This window comes from Natator depressus, chromosome 1 (assembly GCF_965152275.1).
Source record: "Natator depressus isolate rNatDep1 chromosome 1, rNatDep2.hap1, whole genome shotgun sequence".
Classification (NCBI taxonomy): domain Eukaryota; kingdom Metazoa; phylum Chordata; order Testudines; family Cheloniidae; genus Natator; species Natator depressus.
In genome coordinates this window covers 255,134,143-255,157,526 of record NC_134234.1, presented here as the reverse complement: position 1 = coordinate 255,157,526, position 23,384 = coordinate 255,134,143, and the positions used below count along the sequence as shown (strand labels likewise).

The window sequence follows — 23,384 nt, the reverse complement described above, 5'->3', positions numbered from 1 at the left end:
CAGGACAGCCCCACCAGTAGGCCCTCAATGCTGCCCTCTCCCTCTCCTGCTCTCTCTCCCCTTCCCTTTTTTACCATGTAACATACCCATGGGATTTGTTTATTATTTTTCCATATAGAGTAGTTCTTTGTATATAAATGACTGGGGGGAAAATGTATGATAAATAAGACAGAGTCACCTAGTTTTGTACTTATCGTGTATAACTGATGTGAGCTCAGCAACAAGCCGCTCTCTATTTTGGTCTTTGTGATGTTATAATACTCTGCAGAAACAAGCAAATACAATGACAAATAAAAATATATAGATAATATAGATTGTACTTAAACTGCCTCTGCCTCATGGTGTGTGGAATCACCCCTCCCTCCCCCCCACTTTCCCCCTTCATTCCCTGCCCTGGTCTTGAGACCTCTTTTTGCCCCTCGCAGCGGCCTGAGCCACTCAGGCCATGTCTACGCTCCCGCTTTTGTCGGTGTAACTTGTGTTGCTCTGGGGTTGTGAAAAAACCACACCCCGGGTGACATAAGTTACACTGGCAGAAGCACCGGTGTGAACAGTGCTATGGTGACAGAAGAGCTGCTCCCACCAATATAGCTACCACCACTCATGGAGGTGATTTTATTATGTCAACAGGAGAGCTCTCTCCTGCCGGCATAGAGCAGCTACACGAGCAATCTTACAGTGGCGCAGCTGCAGAGGTACAGCTGTAAGCTCTCTGATGTAGATATGGCCTCAGTCGGTAGTTCCTATCCTGTCAGTCTCTTTCGTAAGACAAAAGCTCTTCACCACTCTCTGCATCCATCCATCTCCACTTCGTCCTGACAGCACCCAGAAGTGATGGGGATGTGTGTGTGTCTAAACACAAGCGCTGAAGAGTAGCGGTACCTCAGCAAGCTGAGCACAGGGCTGGATGGTAGAAGACCTCCTTTCTATTCCTGGCTCTGCCACTGGGACTGGTGTTTCCTTGGGCAAATCATTTGGAATAGAAATGGACCCTAATTTTGGGTGCCCAATGTGAGACAGGTGGAATCTGATTTTCAGATATCCTGAGCACCCACAGGTCCTATTTAAGGCATTGGGGGCTGCAGGAGGTCAGCCCTTCTGAGAATCATGCTGCCAGACCTGGCTCCCAAAATTAGTGGACATGTTGGCATGGATTTGTCAAGAACAAATCATGTCAAACCAACCTAATAATTTTCTTTGACAGGGTAATGAGCCTTGTGGATAGGGGGGAAGTGGTAGATGTGGTATATCTTGACTTAGTAAGGCTTTTGGTACTGTCTCGCATGACCTCATAAACAAACTAGGGAAATACAACCTAGATGAGGCTTACTATAAGGTGGGTGCAAGCTGGAAGGGCATATCGAGTGGGGTCCTGCAGGGATTGGTCCTGGGTCCACTTCTGTTCAATATCTTCATCAGTGATTTAGATAATGGCATAGAGAGTACACTTAACAAGTTTGCAGGCAATACCAAGCTGGGAGGGGCTGCAAGTGCTTTGAGGATAGGATTGAAATTCAAAATGATCTGGACAAACTGGAGAAATGATCTGAAGTAAATAGGATGAAATTCAATAAGGACAAATGCAAAGTACTGCACTTAGGAAGGAACAATCAGTTGCACACATACAAAATGGGAAATGACTGCCTAGGAAGGAGTACTGTGGAAAGGGATCTGGGGGGCATAGTGAATCACAAGCTAAATATGAGTGAACAGTGTAACACTGTTGCAAAAAAAAGTAAACATCATTCTGGGATGTATTAGCAGGAGTGTTGTAAGCAAGACATGAGAAGTAATTATTTTGCTGTACTCCACACTGATTAGGCTTCAATTGGAGTTTTGTGTCCAAGGAAAGATGTGGACAAGTTGGAGAAGGTCCAGAGAGGAGCAACAAAAATGGTTAAAGGTCTAGAAAACATGACCTATGAGGGAAGATTGAAAAAACTGGGTTTGTTTAGTCTGGAGAGGAGAAGACTGAGAGGGGACATGATAACAGTTTTCAAGTACGTAAAAGGTTGTTACAAGGAGGAGGGTGAAAAATTGTTCTTCTTAACCTCGGAGGATAGGACAAGAAGCAATGGGTTTAAATTGGAGCAAGAGTGGTTTAGTTTGGACATTAGGAAAAACTTCCTAACTGTCAGGGTGGTTAAGCACTGGAATAAATTGCCTAGGGAGACTGTGAAATCTCTGTCCATTGGAGATTTTTAAGAGCAGGTTAGACAAACGCCTGTCAGGGATGGTCTAGAATACAGCATCTTACTGTCCTCAGGCGGGTGGCTGCTGTCAAATTGCTTATGTACCAAGGGCTCCATCGTGCGTTCAAGGCACTGGGCCCTATGGGGGGCAGTGCAGAGCTGCAGCACTGTCCCAGAGGTAGCAGTGAGCTGAATTACACTCCAGGGAGGCTGGCACAGCGGGGGGTCAGATCCATGGCCCTGCCTCCTCCTTACCCCCTGTGGGGTAATGTGTGTCTCTGGGGGAGGGGAGGATTGTGTGAAAGCCCCTTGTGAGGGGCATGCCAAGGGTGGGATCTTTGGGCGGCACCCAGCTTTCTGTGCTATACCAGAGGCCAGACCTCTCTTTGCCCTTGAGACGCGTATGACTAGTGCAGATACATGGTCCAATCCCTACAGCCATTTTCACATACAGCCAAAGTCTGCTCTCAGGCACATCCTTGTAGATAAGGACTGATCCCCATGCACTTACTCCAGATATGCACTCATATAACTGCGAGCAGAATTTGGCCCTTAATTAAATTCAGGTACCAAGCAACATTAGGTGTAGTTATTAAATTAATCCTCTATAACTGTGGCTTCACAGGAGTAACAATACTTCAGCTCTAACCTGCCTCTCCCTTTTCATTAACCTTATTAAATACTATCTCTAGCCTGCATGGTCTGTAAGGTGTCACAAACAGCTGATTGATTCCTTCTGCAGGTCTTTTCTGCATTAAAAACCAAATCAAACCTAATGGGAATATTTTCTAGTTGTGTATAAGTATGAGGAGATTAGGTATGAATCGGTCAGTTTCTCTGTGTTGCTTGCAATATATTTAATGGTGACTTCATAGAATCATAGACTTTAAGGTCAGAAGGGACCATTATGATCGTCTAGTCTGACCTCCTGCACAATGCAGGCCACAGAATCTCACCCACCCACTCCTGTGAGAAACCTCTAACCTATGCCTGAGCTATTGAAGTCCTCAAATCATGGTTTCTCTAGATAGTACTTCTAGTCCTGCCATGAGTGCAGGGGACTGGATTAGATGACCTCTCGAGAGCCCTTCCAGTCCTACACTTCTATGTGGAAATGTAGGCCTTAACCTTCCTATGCCTCCATTTCCCTGTTCGTACAATGGATGATAATGCGAAATGCTTTGAGATTATCTGTTTATGGGAAAAGGGAAATATAAGTGCAACGTATTACAGTAGGTTAACTGAGTTTAGTTTAAAATCCTATGCACTCTGGTTATAGGCTTACTGATGTATTTTTGCCATGCGCTTCTAGCCAGCATGAAATTGGTGATAAATGTGGTAGCTGGGTTACAGGGGGCCCCCTCTCTACTTCGTATGGACGCATCCCCAAAGAAACAAGATGCTACTTATTGGAGCAGCCCCAACCAATAGTGAGACTACACTAGAGGAGGGATCCTGGTAGGCTGGTCGGGGCTGAGAACATGAATTCTGGCAGGAGTGCACTAGAGGCTGCTGCAGTGGGAAGCAGATGGAGACTGGATGTCAAATGCAGAACAGGTGTATGGATTCAACATTGCCTGGAGGCTGGGAACTTACCCGTGCACATTGCAAAGCTCTGTAGTAATCCATCCCACCTGGGCTCTGGCAAGCAAAAGTCATCACATGTTTGTCCATGTAGGTTAAGAGGATCCTTGTTTTCCTGTGGTGATGGCAGCTCTGTGGAATGTGGAGCAGGTGGGACCTACTACCAAGCAGTCATTGACCTCTAGGTAACATTCCTGGAATTCCACCGTGGACCTGCTTTTCCTGCTGCATGCTGCATTCCTGCCACAGGGGCCTCCTAGCTCCTTGTAGGTTCCCCATCACGAAGGGCCCTCTCCCATCCCCACCCCCCACCCTTTAGTCAATTAGTAAGGCAGTGTAGTCTCCTGGCTGCAAGACTCCTGTGTAGGCAGCAGAATGGACCCCACAGTGTTTCCCTCCCTACAGCCCCCATGACTCTATGTACACCAGCCACACTGGTCTTAGTATCCAGATCCTTCCACCTCAAAAACTACTGAAAGTTGTTGCGACCTGCTTGTATTTTCCAGAGGCTACCTAGCTGCAATCAGGCTCCAGCCCATCCCTAGCAGGATGAGAACCCTGGCAGCCCTTGGCACTAATTGCCCCCTTCATTGGCACAATCAGCAGGAAGGCAAGGGCACTGAATGGGGCAAGGAGACCAAATTGTTGTCTTGCCCCTAGGGGTGGCTGCTGCAGGACAGGGCTGAGTAGGGTTACCACTTTTAAATTAAAAAAGGCACCCCCCCACATCCACACACAAAAGGCAAGCCTGCCGCAACCCCAATCCCCAAGGCAACTCTGCCACATGCCCTCATCCCGCTTCAGCTGCCACTTACAGTGTGTAGAGCAGTGGTTCTTAACCTATTTATCATTGTGGGCTGCTGGACCTCAGGTTGAGAACCACAGTGCACCCCTCCCCTCACAGGTGGACCCCTATGCCCAGCGCCTCCTGCCCAGAGACCCCTCCACAGAGTGGGGCCTGGAGTGGAGCCCTGGGCACGGTGGCAGGGACCCAGTCCCTCTCTGTGGGGCCGGGTGGCAGGCTGGACCTTGACCCCACAGGGCCAGGCAGCAGCCCCAACCCCATGGGGCAGCCCGGCAGCTCTGGACCTCAAACTGTACAGGTTTTCAGAGTAACAGCCGTGTTAGTCTGTATTCACAAAAAGAAAAGGGGTACTTGTGGCACCTTAGAGACTAACCAATTTATTTGAGCATGAGCTTTCGTGAGCTACAGCTCACTTTACAGGGTCGGGCGGCAGCCCCAGACCTTGGACACCCTGGGACGGCTGGCAGCCCTGGACCCCTGCCACGCTGGGCGATCAGGCAGCTGGGAACCCAGACCTACCACACAGCTGGGCCGCAGCATTGAGCTAATTGGGCCACACGGGTTGAGAACCGCTGGTCTAGAGAGATTGATTACATACCAGTCTCCTCACTCTCGCGTGACTCAAACCCTCTCTCGCACACACGTGCGGTGTGCTTGCATGTTGATGGGCGGACAGCTGCTGTATTTTCACCAGTTTTGATCTGTTATGACTTAAACTGCAGAAGTGGGAACACTGCCGCATCTTTAGCCAGACACAGAAACTTTTAACATTAGCTATCCCAGTGTATTGCAATGATAATGCAAATCTTTAGACCCACATTTAAAAAAAAAAAAAAAAAAAGGACAGATTAAATTATTTTTCTGGGAAATGGCAAATCCATAAAAAAAAAAAAAAAAAAATGACCAGGCTGGTTGAATACCAGCCAGGTGGTAACCTTAGGGCTGAGACATGTTGTCTAGGCATTGTGTGCATTTGTGTTGCTGCCTCCATGTTGGACCTGTCCTGTGTATAAAAGTGAAGTCCACCCTGAGGCCAGTCACTCTGACTCCTGCCACTAGGATCCACATTCACTAGTATCTACAACCCAAGTGTTTTAAAAGACCTCAGACCCCCAAATCATGTGATTGCACAGAACCCGAGTTCTTCTTATTCACCTTCTAGGTTCTGAGCACTTTGGGTGCAGCTGGTTCATGTACCAAACCTTTTCTGGTCAACTGGCAGGGCTAGTAACTTACTTCTTTAATGAAAATGATATTTTCCACGCAAGCTCTTGACTCCAACAAGCGGGGCTTTGCGAAAAACAGCCAACTGAGAGCACCACAAGAGTTGGCAATACTTATTCAGTTTGATAAGCCCAGAGATCTGTTTTACAGCTTAATAAACTCACACCCTCGCTGTGGAAAAAAACTTGCTTTATTTGTAAAGTTACAAAATACAGAGGAGTCGGGTAGATCACTTACTGTACGTCAGAAAATAAATACCTTTTTTTTGCTCTATATAAGTATAAGATAAAATGTGATTTGCATATATAAAATATAAAGTACGGCTCTGTACCAACATCCTGGCTGTGCCGAGAGGCAGAATGGCAAAGAGGACGTGAAAATAACTTACATTCGTGCAATAAATAAACCAAAGGTGGGGAAGGGGAAGGGAGAGGCTAACCATGGAACCTCTCACAAAGTACACTGAGGCGGGGAGGGGAAAGTTTGGCCACACCTCTCTGGAGCTGGCTGCGGCACTGTGGTGGGTGGCAGGGCAAGCTGCAGGGCCCACCAACCCGATGTGGGGGAAATGAAGGGGTTAATTACCTAACCTAGCAGATGCCGGAATGGCGACTGCCCGGCATTACCTTTACTGACCTCTATGCTGTCTGTGTTTATTTATGAATCCACTTCCCTCCTGTGCCCAAACTCCTATTTGAATGATACTGGAAAAGGTGCCCGTGACTGATAGGGAGCGGGGAACTATCCCCCGCTCCCTGAGCCACCACCTGGGCTCTCCACCTTCCCGCTTTCCCTCAGCTAAGGGGTTGAGCCAGCCTGGTTCCGGGGAAAGGGCACCAAACTGGGAGTCAGGAGACCTGGCTTGTCAATTCCCAGGCATGCCCCCAACCTGCTGGGTAACATTGGGCTAGTCACTTCACCTGTGTGCCTCTGTTTCTCCCTCCCTTCCCCCCCCCCACCAGAGGGTATGCTCTTGGGGGCAGGAGCCTGCTCTCCCTCTGTTTGTACAGTGCCTAGCACAACAAGGTGCCAGTCTCGGTGGGGATGTCCAGGTGCTACTGTCATGTAACTAGTAATTTTATCTCCACTACAGCTGTGTTTATTTCCTTCCTGCTGGCCTTTTGAAGAGTCCCACCATGCCATGGAGGAAATGTCACCATTGGAAGGAAAGGGTGTGAGCATGTGTGTAAACAGAGATAAAAGAACACTGCTCTCCTCCCCCATCTCTCTCCCCCCACCCCTAAAATTCCATCTTTAAAGCTAAAGAATCAAATGTGAGCGGCCAACCCATTTCAACTGGTTACTGGCTCCATCTGCCTTTTCAGGCTGTGCTGGTTTTTGTATGAATGGAGCCCGCCCAGCAAAAACCAGATTGATCCTACAACTTCCTTCTGCGTGGCTTATCTCTGCAGCTCATTTGGCAATTGTGCCAGCTCCCAGTTACGTAACCAGGACCGAAACGCGCTGTGCCTCCTTTGTTCTTTTCAGGTCTTCTAAATGCTGCGGTCACAAAACGTGATTGAAACAGTCTCTCCTCCCTCCTGTATTTCAAAGCTAGTGCTGCTGCTACTTCTCTATCCATCTGCCTCACTTGCTTTGTTCCTCTTTCTAGTGTTTCTGCTCTCCCTCTCTTTCCTTCTCTCTCTCTCTCTCTCTCTCTCTCTTCTCTCTCTCCCTCTTTTTTTCCCATCCTGGTCTCTCTCTCAAAACCCACTTCCTTGCCGTGCAGGAGATCTTGGAAATTTAGCCCCCCTGCTAAACTTAAATTCACCCCTGCAGCTGAGTCTTTGTATTTCTAGTGTGCTCATCACCCTGATGTCTAGCCCAGAGCTGAGTTGTAATGGCCAGGAGCTGAGCCAGTCCTGACACGTGCTACAGAGAGCCTGTTGTCTCTCCATCACGTACAGGCTTGTCCTCTCTTTTTCCCCCCCCTCTCCATTAAACTGCAACCTCTCTTTCCCCCAGCACTACCCTAGCTCCCCTTAATGCCCAATCCCTGGAGGACAGGCTTAACTCAGCTAGCAGAGCCTCTGCGATTTGCTCTCAATAGCAGTTGTTTCGGGGCCTTCCTAAAAAGGTGTGGGGAGGAGATCCAGGGGTTTCTGTAGCAGCTTGGGGAAGTGAAGACCCCCGGAATGCAACTGACAAGGGGGCAGGGAGGGTTGCAGTTTATCTCCCTCACAGGAGGCCACAACAGAAAATCTGAAATAGAGGGGCCAGAGTTAGGGAAAGAGGGCAGCAGGGTTTTGGCAACTCCTGGCTATTCTCTGGATGGGTATCCCATCCCCTGCTCTGTGCTTGACAAAGCAGAACAGGTCCTTGGCCTGCCTCCTGATTCTCTCCCCCTGCACAATCTCACAGATCTTGGCATCAGTGGGAGCTGTACCCCCACCAATAACAAATGGGAGCAGTCTCTGAGCCCCTTGTGTAAATACGGGGAGGAGGCACCGATGAGCAGGAGTAGCTAGGAGGAAACTTTTTATAACAGTACATAATTGGTCGGGGAGGGAATATTTAAGCTAGGAGATTCCTGTTGTCACATTTTCACCCAGCTTGCCAAGTTATGGGGGGGGGCTGAACTACTGCTTGGTTCAAGGAAGATGGGAGCAGTGGGGAGAAATCGAGGGACCACTTGTTTTAAGGTCTTCAAGTCAATTCTGTCTCCTGCAGGGATTGTGGGAGAAGCCAGGGCAGCCGCTGTCCATTCTGGGTAAAGAGCTGGGCCCAGCCATGGAGGGAGGACGCAGTTCGTGGAGGGGTTGGGTGGGCACTAGGAGTATGTGGCCTGGTTGGTGCCAGATTTGACGATGGTGATGACGCTGGCGGTGGCCACCTTGGCGGCAGAGCCATGGGCAGCGACTGTGCGGGCAAACCCCTGCAGCGCCTCGTACTTGCCCCGCAGGGCGTCCAGCTCCAGGCGCATGGCAGCGTTCTCACGGGCCAGCTTGTCCACCTCCCGCTCCAGCTCCGTCTTCTGCTTCTGCAGCTCCTCCTTCTGGCAGACCCGCTTGACCCGGCAGCTGGCCGCGTAACCGCGGTTCTTCAGCGTGCGCCGGCGCTGCTTCAGCCGCGCCACCTCCTCCTTGGAGAGGCCCCGCAGGTGGTGATTCAGTTCCCGCACTGACAGCCCCATCAGCTCCTCGTCCGACAGGTGGGGCGTGTTCTCCCCCAGCTCGCGCTTGATCTGGCCACGAGAGGACAGCGGGTGAGCAAAGAGTGCGTTGGAGAGAGGGGAAGGGGTGGGGGAACAGAAGAGAGTACAAGGTGGGCAGGGGTGCTGGAAGGGGGGACAAGGGGGCCATGGCCCATCACTTTTAAAAGTGGGAGGGCTATGCCCTCCCCATTTTTACTGGCTGTAAGGGTGAGTGATGGGGGGATGGGCAGAGAGGAGCGAACAGGGGGCTGAGGTCTTGGGGGGGAAGAGAGGCAGCACAGGAGCGAGGCCTTGGGGGAAGTCGCAGTGTGGGGGCAGGGCTTTGGGGAGAAGGGGCGGCGTGAGGGCAGGGGCTCGGGGAGAAGTGCCAGCACGAGGGCGGGGTCTCGGGAAGAAGGGGCAAGGTGAGGGTGGGGCTTCAGGGAGAAGGGGCGGGGCATGGGCGGGGCTTTGGGGAGAAGGGGCGGCGTGGGGGCAGGGCCTCGGGGAAGGGGTGGTGTGGGGGTCGGGGCCATGGTTCAGGTGCCAGTGTCCCCCCCACTTTTAGGGCCCTTCCGCTGCTCCTGAGGAATGGAGGGAATGGGGATGGGGGAGCAGGGAGAGAGGAGGTGATGCTGGCTGTGCTCTTCGGTGCGAACTCACTCGTACCTTCAGGGCCTTGCTCGATAAACTGTCTGTAGACATTGTCTCCTGCAGTCGTGCTCCCCAAACGAGGACCCTGCAAACAAGCCAGAGGCAACATGTCACTTCCCTCCATCCCTGTTCATTTCATGCCTCAGGCTCCCTTAGTAGGGGAAGGGGAGAAGACAGCCTGGCCCTACAAATTCCCCCCACATCCTTTCTTTGCTACCCAGCATTTCTTGCCCCAGCCCCACAAGCCTGGAACATAAATCACTTGGTCCCTTCCCCAAGAAGGACATGTTCACGGGGGTGTGGGTGCATCCTCTGTCCCGCTAGAGAGATGGGGGTTAGGGAAGCACAGAGACCCAGCACTGAATTAATCGGTTATTTCATTTTAAAAGCAAAACATTCCAAAATTCCTTCCTCTCCCTTATTTCCCCCAAATGACCAGCAGCAGCCAGAACCCAGGGCTCCCTCTGAGAGCCCCCACCCACCCACCAATGCAGGTTATAGACAGGTTCCCCTCTGCCCCACGCCATCCGTCCATGAAATAGATGGGCCCTGCCTTCACCAGAAACTGCAGGAGGGCAAGAAGTTTCCTGACTGACAGGAACCGTGGTAGGGAGGCAGCTGGTGGGAGTGTCATTGAAATGTCCCTGCCTGGAAAGGAGGGCTAAAGGGAAAGTAAAAGCAACACAGGCAGCAGGACCAGAGATCAGCAGGGAGGCCGGGGAAAGGGGTGTTTGGCTGGTAGGGTTGTGGCGTAACCCAGGAAACTGCCTGGGGACTCTGTTCTTCCAGGCCCCCCTCTCACCTGTAGGCACCTGGCCTGCCCTGTCTGGCTCAGTGGGCCCTGGAAGAGATTAAACTCCCTCCCTGGATCTCGGGTTGGGAAGGAAAGCTTTGCTGACAGATTGACAGAGCCCCACAGACGAGTGTAGGAGAGGGAGGGCCGGGGGCAAAGGCAAGAGTCAGATGGATGCAGGCAGGTTTGGGGGACGGGGGCAGGCATAAGAGAAGGGATCCACTGGGGGAGCTGTGCGTGTTGCTGTGGCACAGGCCCCCACAAAACTGAAGGGCAGCCCCACTAAAAGATCAAGCACCAGGGGACCCAAGCCGGGGACCCAAAATCAATGTTTGAGTCTGGCCAGGAGGAGTGGGGGAGACCAGGTGGCCATTCAAAACTTACAAACTTGTCTGAAATACCCCAGTCCTGTGCCCTAGAGTTAGAGGATTTCAGAGGAGTCCCTGTCACAAGCAGCGCAAAGGGCTCTTTCAGCCTCCCTAGTCCCCCTCAAGAGCCATTCAGGGTGCACGTGTCTTTCTGAGCCGTCTTCCCCCACCCCCTGGGGACTGAGCTGGCAGAGGTGAGCCACGGGTCTTTCCCACGGACAGGCCAGCCACAGAGGGAAGGAGTCACTCGCTTTATTCTGCTGAGACATGCCCAGACATGATACTCGACTGAGCCCACGACCTGGGCAAACCAGGCTCATGGAGAACACTCTCCACAAGGGCCCAGCACTGGAGGTGGTAGGGGACTGAGGCATGTCCCTTTCACTCCTGAATGCCAACCGGAGCCCTGGCAGCAAGCAGGACGTCACCCCAGGAGTTCATGTAGATGCCACAGGGGATGGAGGAGGCAGTTCTGAGCTAGGAACAACTGCCAGGGCACATCAGGAATGGGACAGCTCCCTCAGGGGCTGCTCTGACTGCCCTGTGGCAGGCAGGGACCTCTTCTGGGGACCAGAGTGAGACTGTGACACCCCCCCCTCCCCCATGAGAATACAAATACAGGCAACTCCTGCCAACGCACTCACGTAGGCCTGCATGTAGAAACACCATCCAGATTTCCACCTGGCTGAGCGGTATCATTCTCATTACCTGCCCTAAACTGCCGCAGAGTAGCCACCTTCCATCTCGGGGGGGGGCAGAGCGAGCCCTGTCTAGAAAGCATTTGGGATAGAAGGCACTAGAAATACGGACACTTTTTTTGTCCCACCTACATGCACGTGGGTCTAATACAGAACAAGGATGTGCCCAGATGTACCTGCACAATCATGCACAAGTTTGCCACCTGCCCTGCCTGTGAAACGTGAGCAGAGCCATGAAGCCAGGTGCTCTGACAAAGCCCATCCTCAAACACACACCGAAAGAAACGAAACAGTGTCAGAGCCAGGAATCACCTCATTTCATGGACACCCCATGCTTTCTGCCCCACCCTCCCATGCTGGAGGCTGGCGCAGAACAGGTAGGTGGCAAAGACTCCTCTGCTCTGTGGCTGAGTGAATCACATGTCTGGAGAGTCCCAGAGGAGGAGGAGCAGGAGTGAGGGAGGCAGCAGGAGTGTGGGAGGGAGAAAAGCCATCTCACTGTGATTCAGCATAGAGAGCAGCAAGGTCACCAAGGCTATACATGCCCCCTTCTCGTAATTCTCCCCCTGCGGCAGGGTGGCAGGGAGGGGAAGGTTTGCAAGGCTGAAATGTGACCATGATTATCATGAAACAGCAGCCATACAGCGCTGTGAATTCACCCAGCACGACATGTTCTCTGTCCCAATGAGCTTCCAGTGTAAGCTAGACAGGACAGGGGCGACAGACCAGGTAAGCGAGGGTGTGAGGGCTAGTGATAAGAGAAAGAGGAGGTGGTGTTGGAAGAGGTGGCCTTGAAGGCAGAGAGAGGCTGCCTGATGGTTGAGAAGAGGCAGACTGCTCCAACCGCAGGGAGCAGAACAAGGGAAGGTGGAGAGACAAGAGCATGAGAAGGAGCCCTAAGGAAGAGAGGGTTGGGAGAAGTATAGGGAGTGAGGGAGAACGAAGGGGAAATAAGAGCAGAATTGGAAGCAGGGGGTGGAGTATGCAGGGCCCCTAGATATGTGGGTGAGGAGCTGGCATCAGATACAATAAGAGATACACTAAAAATGGGGGTCATGGATGGGGTGACATGGTCAGAGCAACAGGAGAGGTGGACAGTGCAATATTTGATTGTCTGGAGGGGGCAGGCACTGTTAGAGGCAGAGGCCAAACTGTAAGAGGTTACAGTAACTAAGACAAAAAAATCAGAGCCTCATGTAACCTGAGTTCATTGCAGCTGAGTACGGAAATGCTCGTCCGGGCTCAGTCTGCCATTGTCACAAGTGAAAGGACTTTAGTTCAGATTCACAAGAATAGTCACTTGAGACGCGCAACTTGAGATGCCACTGTCAGAGACAGGAGACTGTGGAGTTGGAGACAGGGGTAGAACTTCCCTGATCTGGCGAAGATGGAATCAGAGACCAGGAGCAGGCCCCCACCCGTGGATATCAGAGTCTGTCCAGAGTCAGTCTTCTGCTACTTTAAGAAGCTTGGGTGAGATGTTAAAGCTAAGATACCTCGTGCACAAATGTCAGGAAATTCAATTATCTGGGTACCCCAGTGGCATTAACTCAGCTACATTGTGCCTCACACGCTAACGCAGAACATTAAACGCCATATTTAGCTGATCAGTGTTTTTCAGTCCCTGACTTTTCCCACATCTTGGAATGACTATAAATTACCTCCTGTCCGCCCTGCTTTAGGGGCGTGATTTAACACACACAAGGGACAGGGAATTCAGGCCTAGCCCTCCAAGGTACTTAGCTGCCAAACTCCCATGCTCCAATATTCATGGTTCCAGCAGCAACCCCACTTAGCTGGACGCTGCTCCCATTGAACTCGGGGGCAAAACTTCCATTGACTCCACTGGGAACAAGACTGGGCTCACTGTGTTGATTCATGCCCAGCATTGTCGCATGTAGCTCCACTGGTCTTAGAATAAGGCAATAAAAAGTAAAAATAAAAAAGGTCCCCCCCCCAAGAGGAAAGGAGGTTTCCTAGGTAGTGTCTTCTCTTCCCTTACTACCATCTGGAGGTGGCGGGAGGGTTGTAATTCTGTGATTTGATGGGGAGAGAAGAGACCTGGCACCTAAAGGTGCCTCGATACCATTGTGATGGATGTACTAGAAGTAGGCAGATAAGCTGGTTGACACTGCGTGGGAGGAGGTGGCAATGGTGGCAAATGTGTGGGGATGGGGTAAAACTATTGCGAGTAGCATCTAATTCTAGCAGTGATTCCCCATTGGGACAGTGCACTAGGCTGTCCTAGTAGGGGAAAACTGGACCTTTTCCCCTCACTCTGCACCAGGTTTTGAAGGGTGAGCAATAGCTGCACCTGAAAGGAGGCATCTGTCTGGAGAAACCTCCATTCAGTGTTGTGGGAGAGGGAGAATTCCAAAGGGAATCCCTCCCCAACCTACCTCAGTCGAGGCAGATCCCAGCAATGTTGATTATGTTGGGTGCTAAGCGGCGTCCCAAACACTGGAGGAGGATGGAGATACCAGTGTATGACCTGTGGGTGGTAGAAGGGGGTAGTGAGGTTCAGAAGAGGAACTAATGAGTGTAGTGAAGTGGGAGGGTGTGACTGCCTTAACTGCTATTTCCTTGCTTTTTATGGGTTGTATTAGCAGGATTCACAGCCTAGCAACCTTACCTCCAAGTATTTGTGTGGCATCTGATATAATAGTTGTCATGTGATAATGAGTCGCTTAATTCTAACATTGAACATGAAGTAAGTATTAACCCTAAGCTACTCTCTCTGCTTCCCTATAGAATTTCTGCCTCGAACTTTCCCCTGCCCTTCCTGCCTGGCTTCCTGCTAGAGATTTAAAGAAACAGTACACACATATCCACACAAGTATGACCTATGCTTAATGTATACTCAGTGGTAGTCATTAAAAATGCAGCATTTGCCCACAAGTCATCACATGTTGGCATGTGTGACAGTGTCATTTCACCCCTAGATATCCTTAGAATAAGAAATAAGCCTGGTACTTGTATGGCATCTGCTGGCAAATGTAACTAGTGCCTTTTATCCCTAGAATTCAAAGTGCTCTGTAAATTCATTTCCAAGCTATGCTGTTTACACAGGGATGATCACTTCGCCTGCCACTGAAATGCAGTCACCTCTGGGCTCAAACACAGCAGCTGCTCAACAGTGCACAGTACTACACAATAATTCAGGACAGAAGGCAAACGAAGAACAATATCTATCCAACCGAAACCTCAAAGGGAATTTAGGGGCTAAATTTTGCAACTGTTGCATAGCTAACACTACCAATGAAGTCAATGGGAGCTCAAGATGAAGCAAAGAACACAAGATGGGGTCCTTGTGGTTTACCCCAGGTGGCATTTGGCTGTGATTGTGTATCTCTGAGGTACAAAAAAATGGGATATCTGGGATGATCCTGAGCCCATAAAACTGGACAGTGGGCAGTGTGTACTGAGCACCCATACCGATTTCCCAGGACAACTACCTTAAAAAAGGGGTCATCCTGTGAAAACCTGGACAGATGGCAATCCTAGATTTGGCCAGGATAGAAGGGCTAACATCTCTAGTCTTATTAAATGTGCCAGCGGATTCTCAATAGATCAGCGCCTCAGTTGTACGTCTCTTTCACTCACACACATACATGCCCCACACACAGTTAATTTGCGCCATGAGTAATTTCTCTGTTATTGAGAGATTTCCTGCCTTCACAGCTGTCTAAGCTCAGCAATGGGTGTGTATAAAACAGACATGAATGCACACTCACAGAGACACTCTGTGCTTTTGAGCATTTTGAACACTCTGATCCTCTCCAGTGCACCTCTCCCCACACGCTTCTCTGAAGATAAACCCCTAATATCCCAACCTGATAAAACCATGTCCTTCACCAGCCACACTCTCACCCGCCTTGATTTCAGTTGACATCAACCCTCCCTTTAGCTGTACACACGCACTCCTAAAATAAACGCGCCACAGAGAAGAGCTGTATCATTCAGGCTTTTTATCCTTCTCTGGGCACAAGGAAAACAAAAAGCCCACACTGGTGAGATGCACACATACACAGCCAGGAACATAAACACTCCACCCCAAGCTCTTTGAAGACTGTAAACATCCCTCCTATGGAGGGGTGGGAAAGAGATAAGTAGAGTTCTCACTTACTGCGTGTGTGCGTTGGTTCGAGTCTTTGTTGGTGCTCTCCTCCCTTCTTTATCCCCTTGGAGATCCTTTTTCTTTATGGTTTTGCTCTGTAACCTGCTTGTTTGAAGTTGTTGTCTGGCGAGGAGCTGGACTCTGGGCTGAGATCTGCTGAGTTGTAATATGAGTTTCCTGGAATTACTCACTCACAGGATTCTTTTCATTCATAAAAACACAGTCATGCGATGACATCATTGTTTCCCCTCCCTCTCTCCCCATCTTAGCGAAGGGCACAGCACAAGCGTTGGAAGCGACAGGAAGCGGCCATCTTGGTGCTGGGCATTACTCTTAAAGGGCCAAGTCCCTTTGTTCTTCTGTGTATCAATAACCATTATGACTTTTGGCATTAATAATTAATAATGATATGTGTACTTTTCTAGGGAGAGATGATTGTGTTGTTAAAGCATAGCACTGGGAATCAGAAGATGCAGGTGGTAGTCCTGGCTTTGTCATTTGGGCAATATTACCTCAACCGCCTTGTCTCTCTAATAGCCTGGCACCAGCAGGGCTGCACTGCACTGCATACAACAATGGAAGATATCGAATGTTACCATCCAAAATGGAAACTCCACAACATGAAGAAAAAGAAAAGCGAAACTTAACAGCATTACCTCACCTTGTCGCACTTGGGTAAACCCACCTTGTCGCACTTGGGCAAACCATTTAGCCTCTCACGTTTCCCCTTTGTGAACTGGGGATATTGATAGTTCCCCCTGCCACCCAGACTTCTTGTAAGGCTCAATTAATTAACCTGTGCAAAGTGCATTGATATCCTTGGGTGGAAAGCACTGTAGCAGTGGGCATTATTATTATTGTCTTATTAACAGTGTCTTGCATCTGAGGACTTCAAAGCACTCAAGATTAGGAATGAATTTTAAATGGCTTCTTTTAAAATGTTGGAGGAGTATATATTAAAAGTGGAGAAGAAGGGGAACCATTGTTGCTTGGTGGTGAGGGGTTTTGGTTTTTTTTGAAGAAAAAAGAACAGGAGTACTTGTGGCACCTTAGAGACTAACAAATTTATTAGAGCATAAGTTGTCGTGGGCTACAGCCCACTTCATCGGATGCATAGAATGGAACATATAGTAAGAAGATACATATATACATCCAGAGGAAGGTGGAAGTTGCCATGCAAACTGTAAGAGGCTAATTAATTAAGATGCGCTATTATCAGCAGAAGAAGACAAAAAACTTTTGTAGTGATAATCAAGATGGCCCATTTAGACAGTTGACAAGAAGGTGTGAGGATACTTAACATGGGGAAATAGATTCAATATGTGTAATGACCCAGCCACTCCAGTCTCTATTCAAACCCAAGTTAATCGTATCTAGTTTGCATATTAATTCAAGCTCAGCAGTTTCTCGTTGGAGTCTGTTTTTGAAGCTTTTCTGTTGCAAAATTGCCACCCTTAAGTCTTTTACTGAGTGGCCAGAGAGGTTGAAGTGTTCTCCTACCAGTTTTTGAACGTTATGATTCCTGATGTCAGATTTGTGTCCATTTATTCTTTTGAGTAGAGACTGTCCAGTTTGGCCAATGTACATGGCAGAGGGGCATTGCTGGTACATGATGGCATATATCACATTGGTAGATGTGCAGGTGAATGAGCCCCTGATGATGTGGCTAATGTGATTAGGTCCTGTGATGGTGTCACTTGAATAACTATGTGGTCAGAGTTGGCATCAGGCTTTGTTGCAAGGATAGGTTCCTGGGTTAGTGTTTTTGTTGTGTGGTGTGTGGTTGCTGGAGAGTATTTGCTTCAGGTTGGGGGGATGTCTGTAAGCGAGGACTGGTCTGTCTCCCAAGATCTGTGAGAGTGAGGGATCATTTTTTAGGATAGGTTGTAAATCTTTGATGATGAGCTGGAGAGGTTTTAGTTGGGGGATGAAGGTGACGGCTAGTGGTGTTCTGTTATTTTCTTTGTTGGGCCTGTCCTGTAATAGGTGACTTCTGGATACTCTTCTGGCTCTGTCAATCTGTTTTTTCACTTCAGCAGGTGGGTATTGTAGTTTTAAGAATGCTTGATAGAGATCTTGTAGGTGTTTGTCTCTGTCTGAGGGATTGGAGCAAATGCGGTTGTATCTTAGAGCTTGGCTGTAGACAATGGATCTTGTGGTGTGTCCTGGATGGAAGCTGGAGACATGTAAGTAAGAATAATGGTCAGTAGGTTTCCGGTATAGGGTGGTGTGTATGTGACCATCGCTTATTAGCACAGTAGTGTCCAGGAAATGGACCTCTTGTGTGGATTGGTCTAGGCTGAGGTTGATGGTGGGATGGAAATTGTTGAAATCATGGTGGAATTCCTCAAGGGCTTCTTTTCCATGGGTCCAGATGACGAAGATGTCATCAATGTAGCGCAAGTAGAGTAGGGGTGTTAGGGGACGAGAGCTAAGGAAGCGTTGTGCTAAGTCATCCATAAAAATGTTGGCATACTGCGGGGCCATGCGGGTACCCATAGCAGTGCCGCTGACTTGAAGGTATATGTTGTCCCCAAATGTGAAATAGTTGTGGGTGAGGACAAAGTCACAAAGGTCAGCCACCAGGTTAGCCGTGACATTATCAGGGATACTGTTCGTGATAGCTTGTAGTCCATCTTTGTGTGGAATGTTGGTGTAGAGGGCTTCTACATCCATAGTGGCTAGGATGGTGTTTTCTGGAAGATCACCAGTGGATTGTAGTTTCCTCAGGAAGTCAGTGGTGTCTAGAAGATAGCTGGGAGTGCTGGTAGCGTAGGGCCTGAGGAGAGAGTCCACATAGCCAGACAATCCTGCTGTTAGGGTGCCAATGCCTGAGGTGATGGGGCATCCAGAATTTCCAGATTTATGGATCTTTGGTAGCAGATAGAATACCCCTGGTCGGGGTTCTAGGCATGTGTCTGCACAGATCTGTTCCTGTGCTTTTTCAGGGAGTTTCTTGAGCAGATGGTGTGGTTTCTTTTGGTAATCCACAGTGGGCTCAGAGGATAATGGCCTGTAGAATGTGGAGTTAGAGAGCTGCCTAGCAGCCTCGTGTTCATATACCAACTTATTTTATAATGACGACAGCACCTTCTTTGTCAGCCTTTTTTATTATGATGTCAGAGTTGTTCCTGAGGCTGTTGATGGTGCTGTGTTCAGCACGGCTGAGGTTATGGGGCAAGTGATGCTGCTTTTCCACAATTTCAGTCTGTGCACGTCAATGGAAGCACTCTATGTAGAAGTCCAGTCTGTTGTTTCGACCTTCAGGAGGAGTCCACACAGAATCCTTCTTTTTGTAGTGTTGGTAGGAAGGATTCTGTGGGTTAGTATGTTGTTCAGAGGTGTGTTGGAAATATTCTTTGAGTCAGAGACGTCGAAAGTAGGGTTCTAAGTCACCACAGAACTGTATCATATTCGTGGGCCTGGAGGGACAAAAGGAGAGGCCCCAAGATAGGACAGACTCTTCTGCCGGGCTAAGAGTATAGCTGGAACGATTAACAATATTGTTGGGTGGGTTAAGGGAACTACTGTTGTGGCTCCTGGTGGCATGTAGCAGTTTAGATAGTTTAGTGTCCTTTTTCCTTTGTAGAGAAGCAAAGTTTGTGTTGTAAATGGCTTGTCTATCTTTTGTAAAATCTATCCATGAGGAAGTTTGTGTGGAAGGTTGTTTTTTTATGAGAGTATCCAGTTTTGAGAGCTCATTCTTAATCTTTCCCTGTTTGCTGTATAGGATGTTGATCAGGTGGTTTTGCAGTTTCTTTGAAAGTATGTGGCACAATCTCTCAGCATAGTCTGTGTGATATGTAGATTGTAATGGATTTTTTACCTTTAGTCCTTTTGGTATGATGTCCATCTGTTTGCATTTGGAAAGGAAGATGATGTCTGTCTGTATCTATACGAGTTTTTTCATGAAGTTGATGGATTTCCATTCCATACGGCTAAAGTCAGTGCCTTGCATAATGACAGGAAAGTATTTTTAATTAGAGGCAGGCGTAATCCATACCAAAAAATGGAAGGGTTCACCCATCCCTTCTGGAGTTGTTATATCAATATGTTGTGTGTGTTGAAAGACACATCATATAGGGATGACATGTCTAAGATTACTATAAAAAGGAATTTCCTACTGCCTCTAACAGCACGCCTTCCTTCTACCATTTAGTGCACCAGTCATGGGGTACTGAGATTATCTGGTCACATGACTCGCCTGAAATTTACTGAGCAGTCGCAATTTTCCAACATCTGGCCTGCTGCCTCCAAGTTTAGAGGACAATGAATGAATCTTTTGGCATTTATTTGGGGTCTTGTCATGTTACATTGGGTGGGGATAAACATTGCAACACAGCATTTAGTTCTGCATGGACAAATACAGAAAGGAAGGAACTGTAAAGGGGATGATTCCTGGCTAATTTCAGCCGTCAGAACATCATGGTTTAGCTTTTCTCTCCTTTACAAAATTAACCTGTAGTAATGATTCAACGATGGCAATGATGTTACTGAAGCGTTAGGCCAGGACTGCAGGGTAGTATTGTGTTTTTTTTTTACCAGGGCTTCTGTAGGGGCAAGGTTGCGGACGATTGGCGAGGAGCTAAGTGGTGGACTGAGTATGTGACTGGATGTAAGCGGAGGATGCAGGCAGTTTCAATGAACTTTGTCCGACAGACCCTGCCAAAAGATATTGTAGCATAGCTCAGCATATTTTTGCCTGTAAACAAGTCAGTTTATGTAATAAGCATAAATTATATATGTAAGAATGTAACCGGCTGTTGAGCTCATGTAACCCCAAGATAAGCGTGGAGAATATAGCGCCGCAGAGGACTCCCCCCGCAGCGGAGTCCTGCCTGGTCAGCTATCCCGAACGGCCAGAGTCCCCTGCAACCCCTCCATGCGTCCTAGGGGCTCCCCGCGCAGATTGGAGCGTAAGTTCTTCCTTCCTTCAATAAAGCATAGTTTACTATTCTTAGGCCTGAGTGTCCTCCTTTCACTGATACCTTCCCCCCCAGCCCTTGTGGGCACAGCTTCCTATCATCTTGTCCGGAAACTCAGTCATATGGGTTACATAGCTAGTGATTTCTGTGCCCCAGGACATAGCATTTGCTGAGACTCCTTTGCGTTCATCCAGGTATCAGTCCTTGAGGAAAAAAGAGGGACAACATTTGCCATCCTTCCACTCATTTTAGGCCAGTCCTGTCATTCATGGGTCCAGTTTTGCCAACTCCAAACGTTCAAAAATCGTGAGTCAGGCTCACCAAAAATCATGAGGTTGGTTTTAAAATCATGAAATGATGTAACAATAACAGATTTGGTGTTGTTTTTATTTGCCTTCTGCTCTTTGAGCCTTTAGAGCAGTGGCTCTCAATCTTCCAGATGACTGTACCCCTCTTCAGGAGTCGGATTTGTCTTGCATACCCCAAGTTTCACCTCTCTTAAAAAGTACTTGCTTACAAAACCAGACATAAAAATACAAAAGTGTCACAGCCACTATTACTGAAAAAAATTTCACTTTCTAATTTTTACCCTATAATTATAAAATAAATCAATTGGAATATAAATATTGTACTTCCATTTCAGTGTATCGTATACAGAGCAGTATATACAAGTCACTGTATGAAATTTTAGTTTGTACTGATTCGTTAGTGATTTTTATGTAGCCTGTTGTAAAACTAGGCAAATATCTAGAGGAGTTGATGTAGCCCTGGAAGACCTCTGTGTATCCCCAGGGGTACCCGTATCCCTGGTTGAGAACCGCTGCTTTAGGGGGCACTGGAGTCACATTTTGAAGCTTTCTCCACAGCCATGAGGGCTAGAAATTTACTTTTTCTTTTAGAATGAAGGCTAAAATCATCACATAGTCACCTGACTACAGGATCCGGGGCTTTAAGGAAAACTGTAATTATCCTGAGACTCATGACAAAATCATGGGAGTTGGCAACACTGTAAAAAGGGTCTTTTTGACTTCAGCCAGGACATCATGCTGTTGCACAGTGACTAGAGCTCTTCATCTCTTGTTATCTTCAAATCAAGACTGGATGCCCTTCTGGAAGATATACGTTAGCCAGACACCTGTTACTAGGCTAAGTACAGGGGTGACTGGGTGAAATTTTATGGCCTGTGATCTACAAGAGGTCAGACTTGATTGGAGGTGGGCAAACTACGGCCTGCGGGCCACTTCCGGCCCGCAGGACCGTCCTGCCCGGCCCCTGAGCTCCCGGATGGGGTGGCTTGCCCCCAGCCCCTCCTCTGCTGTCCCTCCTCTCCCGAGACACGCCGCCACACGGGCAGCACAGCTTGCGCCCGCTCACCTCCCAGGCTTTTCAATAAGCCTGTCCTGCCACCGGCATGGTAAGGGGGTGGGGGGAGGGGTGGTTAAATAAGGGGCAGGAGGTCCTGGGGTGGCAGTCAGGGGACAGGGGGTGGTTGGATGGGGCGGAGGTTCGGGGGAGGAGCGGTCAGGAGACGGAGCGGGGGGGGTTGGATGGGGGTAGGGTCCCCGGGGGTCAGAGGGTCCCGGGAGAGGGGGGACAGGGAGCTGGAGGGGGGGTTGAATAGGGGGTGGGGTCCTGGGGGGCAGTTAGGGATGGAGGTCCCAGGAGGGGGCGGTCAGGGGACAAGGAGCAGGGGGGGTTGGATGGGTCGGGGGTTCTGAGGGGGGCAGTCGGGGGGGGGGGGAAGTGGGAGGGTGTGGATAGGGGGTGGGGGCCATGCTGTTTTGTGAGGCACAGCCTTTCCTACCCAGCCCTCCATACAGTTTTGCAACCCCGATGTGGCCCTCAGGCCAAAAAGTTTGCCCACCCCTGGACTAGATGATCTAATGACCCCTCTTCTGGCCTTAAAATCTGTGACTTTAGGAAAGGTAATTGAAATATTTTAGTTAACTGCTCCCCCCCCCTTTTTTTTTAAAGATCAGGGGCTTTTGTCTCAGAACAAGCATTTTAATTGTGGTTGACAAAATACAAAACCTGAAAGACGTTCAGTGGAAAGGTCTGTCTGTGGTAGGAAGGGGGCCTGTTTTTCCGGTTCTGGGTGTTTTAAGATGGAAACATTTTCTGACACTGGACATTTTTTTTACCCAAAACTGAAACATTTTCACAGAAAATTGTAAGGAAGTAAAAAACAGATTTGCAAAACGTCCGGGGGAGAATTAATTGTCCTTTCCCACCCCTGCCCAGCTCAAAGCATGAGACTGGCAAGGAGGCCAGTCTCGATGCTTCGAGCTGTGTGGGAAAGGACAATTAATTCTCCCCCGGACGTTTTGCAAATCAGGGTGCAGGGCCGGGGGCGCTGTGCAGCCCCCAAAGCCATGCAATGACTCTTGTCCCATCAGAGAAATCAGGGGTGGCAGGAGGTTGGTCTCCCCATCACAGAATCTAGAGCCCTCCCCCTGCCACTGAACGGGAGAGTCATGAACGCTCTATCGAAATGGGGGAAGGTTTTCAGGTCACTGTCTCTTTAATGGGGGTGTGTGGGTGTGAGGACGTCCTCTGCCCCTGACAAAGATGCCCGTCACGCTACCATCATTCTTTCCCCTTACTTCCGCCCCGCCCAAACATGGCCGCCGGCGGAACTAAAATCACCCGGGCCCCAGCTCCTGCCCCCTCCACCGCCCAAAGATCGGATGGCCCCTGTGATTGGCCAGAGGGCGGGGCGGGGCGAGAGAGTGAAGGAGCGAGCGCTGTGGTTGGCGAAGAGGGGATTACGTGACGTTGCAGTGCTTTCTGGTGACGGCTGACGGGCGGGTAGCAGCGAGCGCTGGGTGAGTGACTCGGCTGCGAAGCGAGTCTGGGGGCGGGGCCTGGGCTTGCCGCTAAGGATTGTGGGG

At 49.3% G+C, this 23,384-nt stretch overlaps 1 protein-coding gene across 2 annotated transcripts; it reads right to left on the bottom strand.

Annotated features, from left to right (window-relative positions):
* Positions 1-6,014: 6,014 nt before the first annotated feature.
* MAFF (MAF bZIP transcription factor F) lies at positions 6,015-15,822 on the bottom strand. 2 transcript variants are annotated; one of them, XM_074950134.1, is made up of 3 exons: positions 15,578-15,822; positions 9,608-9,677; positions 6,015-8,989 (listed from the first exon to the last, which is right to left on the bottom strand). In XM_074950134.1, the coding sequence occupies exons 2-3, from the start codon at positions 9,641-9,643 to the stop codon at positions 8,576-8,578; spliced, it is 450 nt and encodes a 149-aa protein (XP_074806235.1). In that variant the 5' UTR covers positions 9,644-9,677; positions 15,578-15,822; the 3' UTR covers positions 6,015-8,575. The 2 variants fall into 2 exon arrangements, with proteins under 2 accessions (XP_074806235.1, XP_074806242.1); XM_074950141.1 differs by lacking the exon at positions 15,578-15,822 and adding an exon at positions 13,851-13,930.
* Between the last annotated feature and the right edge of the window lie 7,562 nt (positions 15,823-23,384).

Coding starts and splice junctions, on each gene's coding strand:
- MAFF (XM_074950134.1), bottom strand. CDS start 9,643: ATGTCTACAGACAGTTTATCGAGCAAGGCCCTGAAG. Junction 8,990..9,607: donor TATCGAGCAAGGCCCTGAAG/GTACGAGTGAGT, acceptor TCTCGTGGCCAG/ATCAAGCGCGAGCTGGGGGA.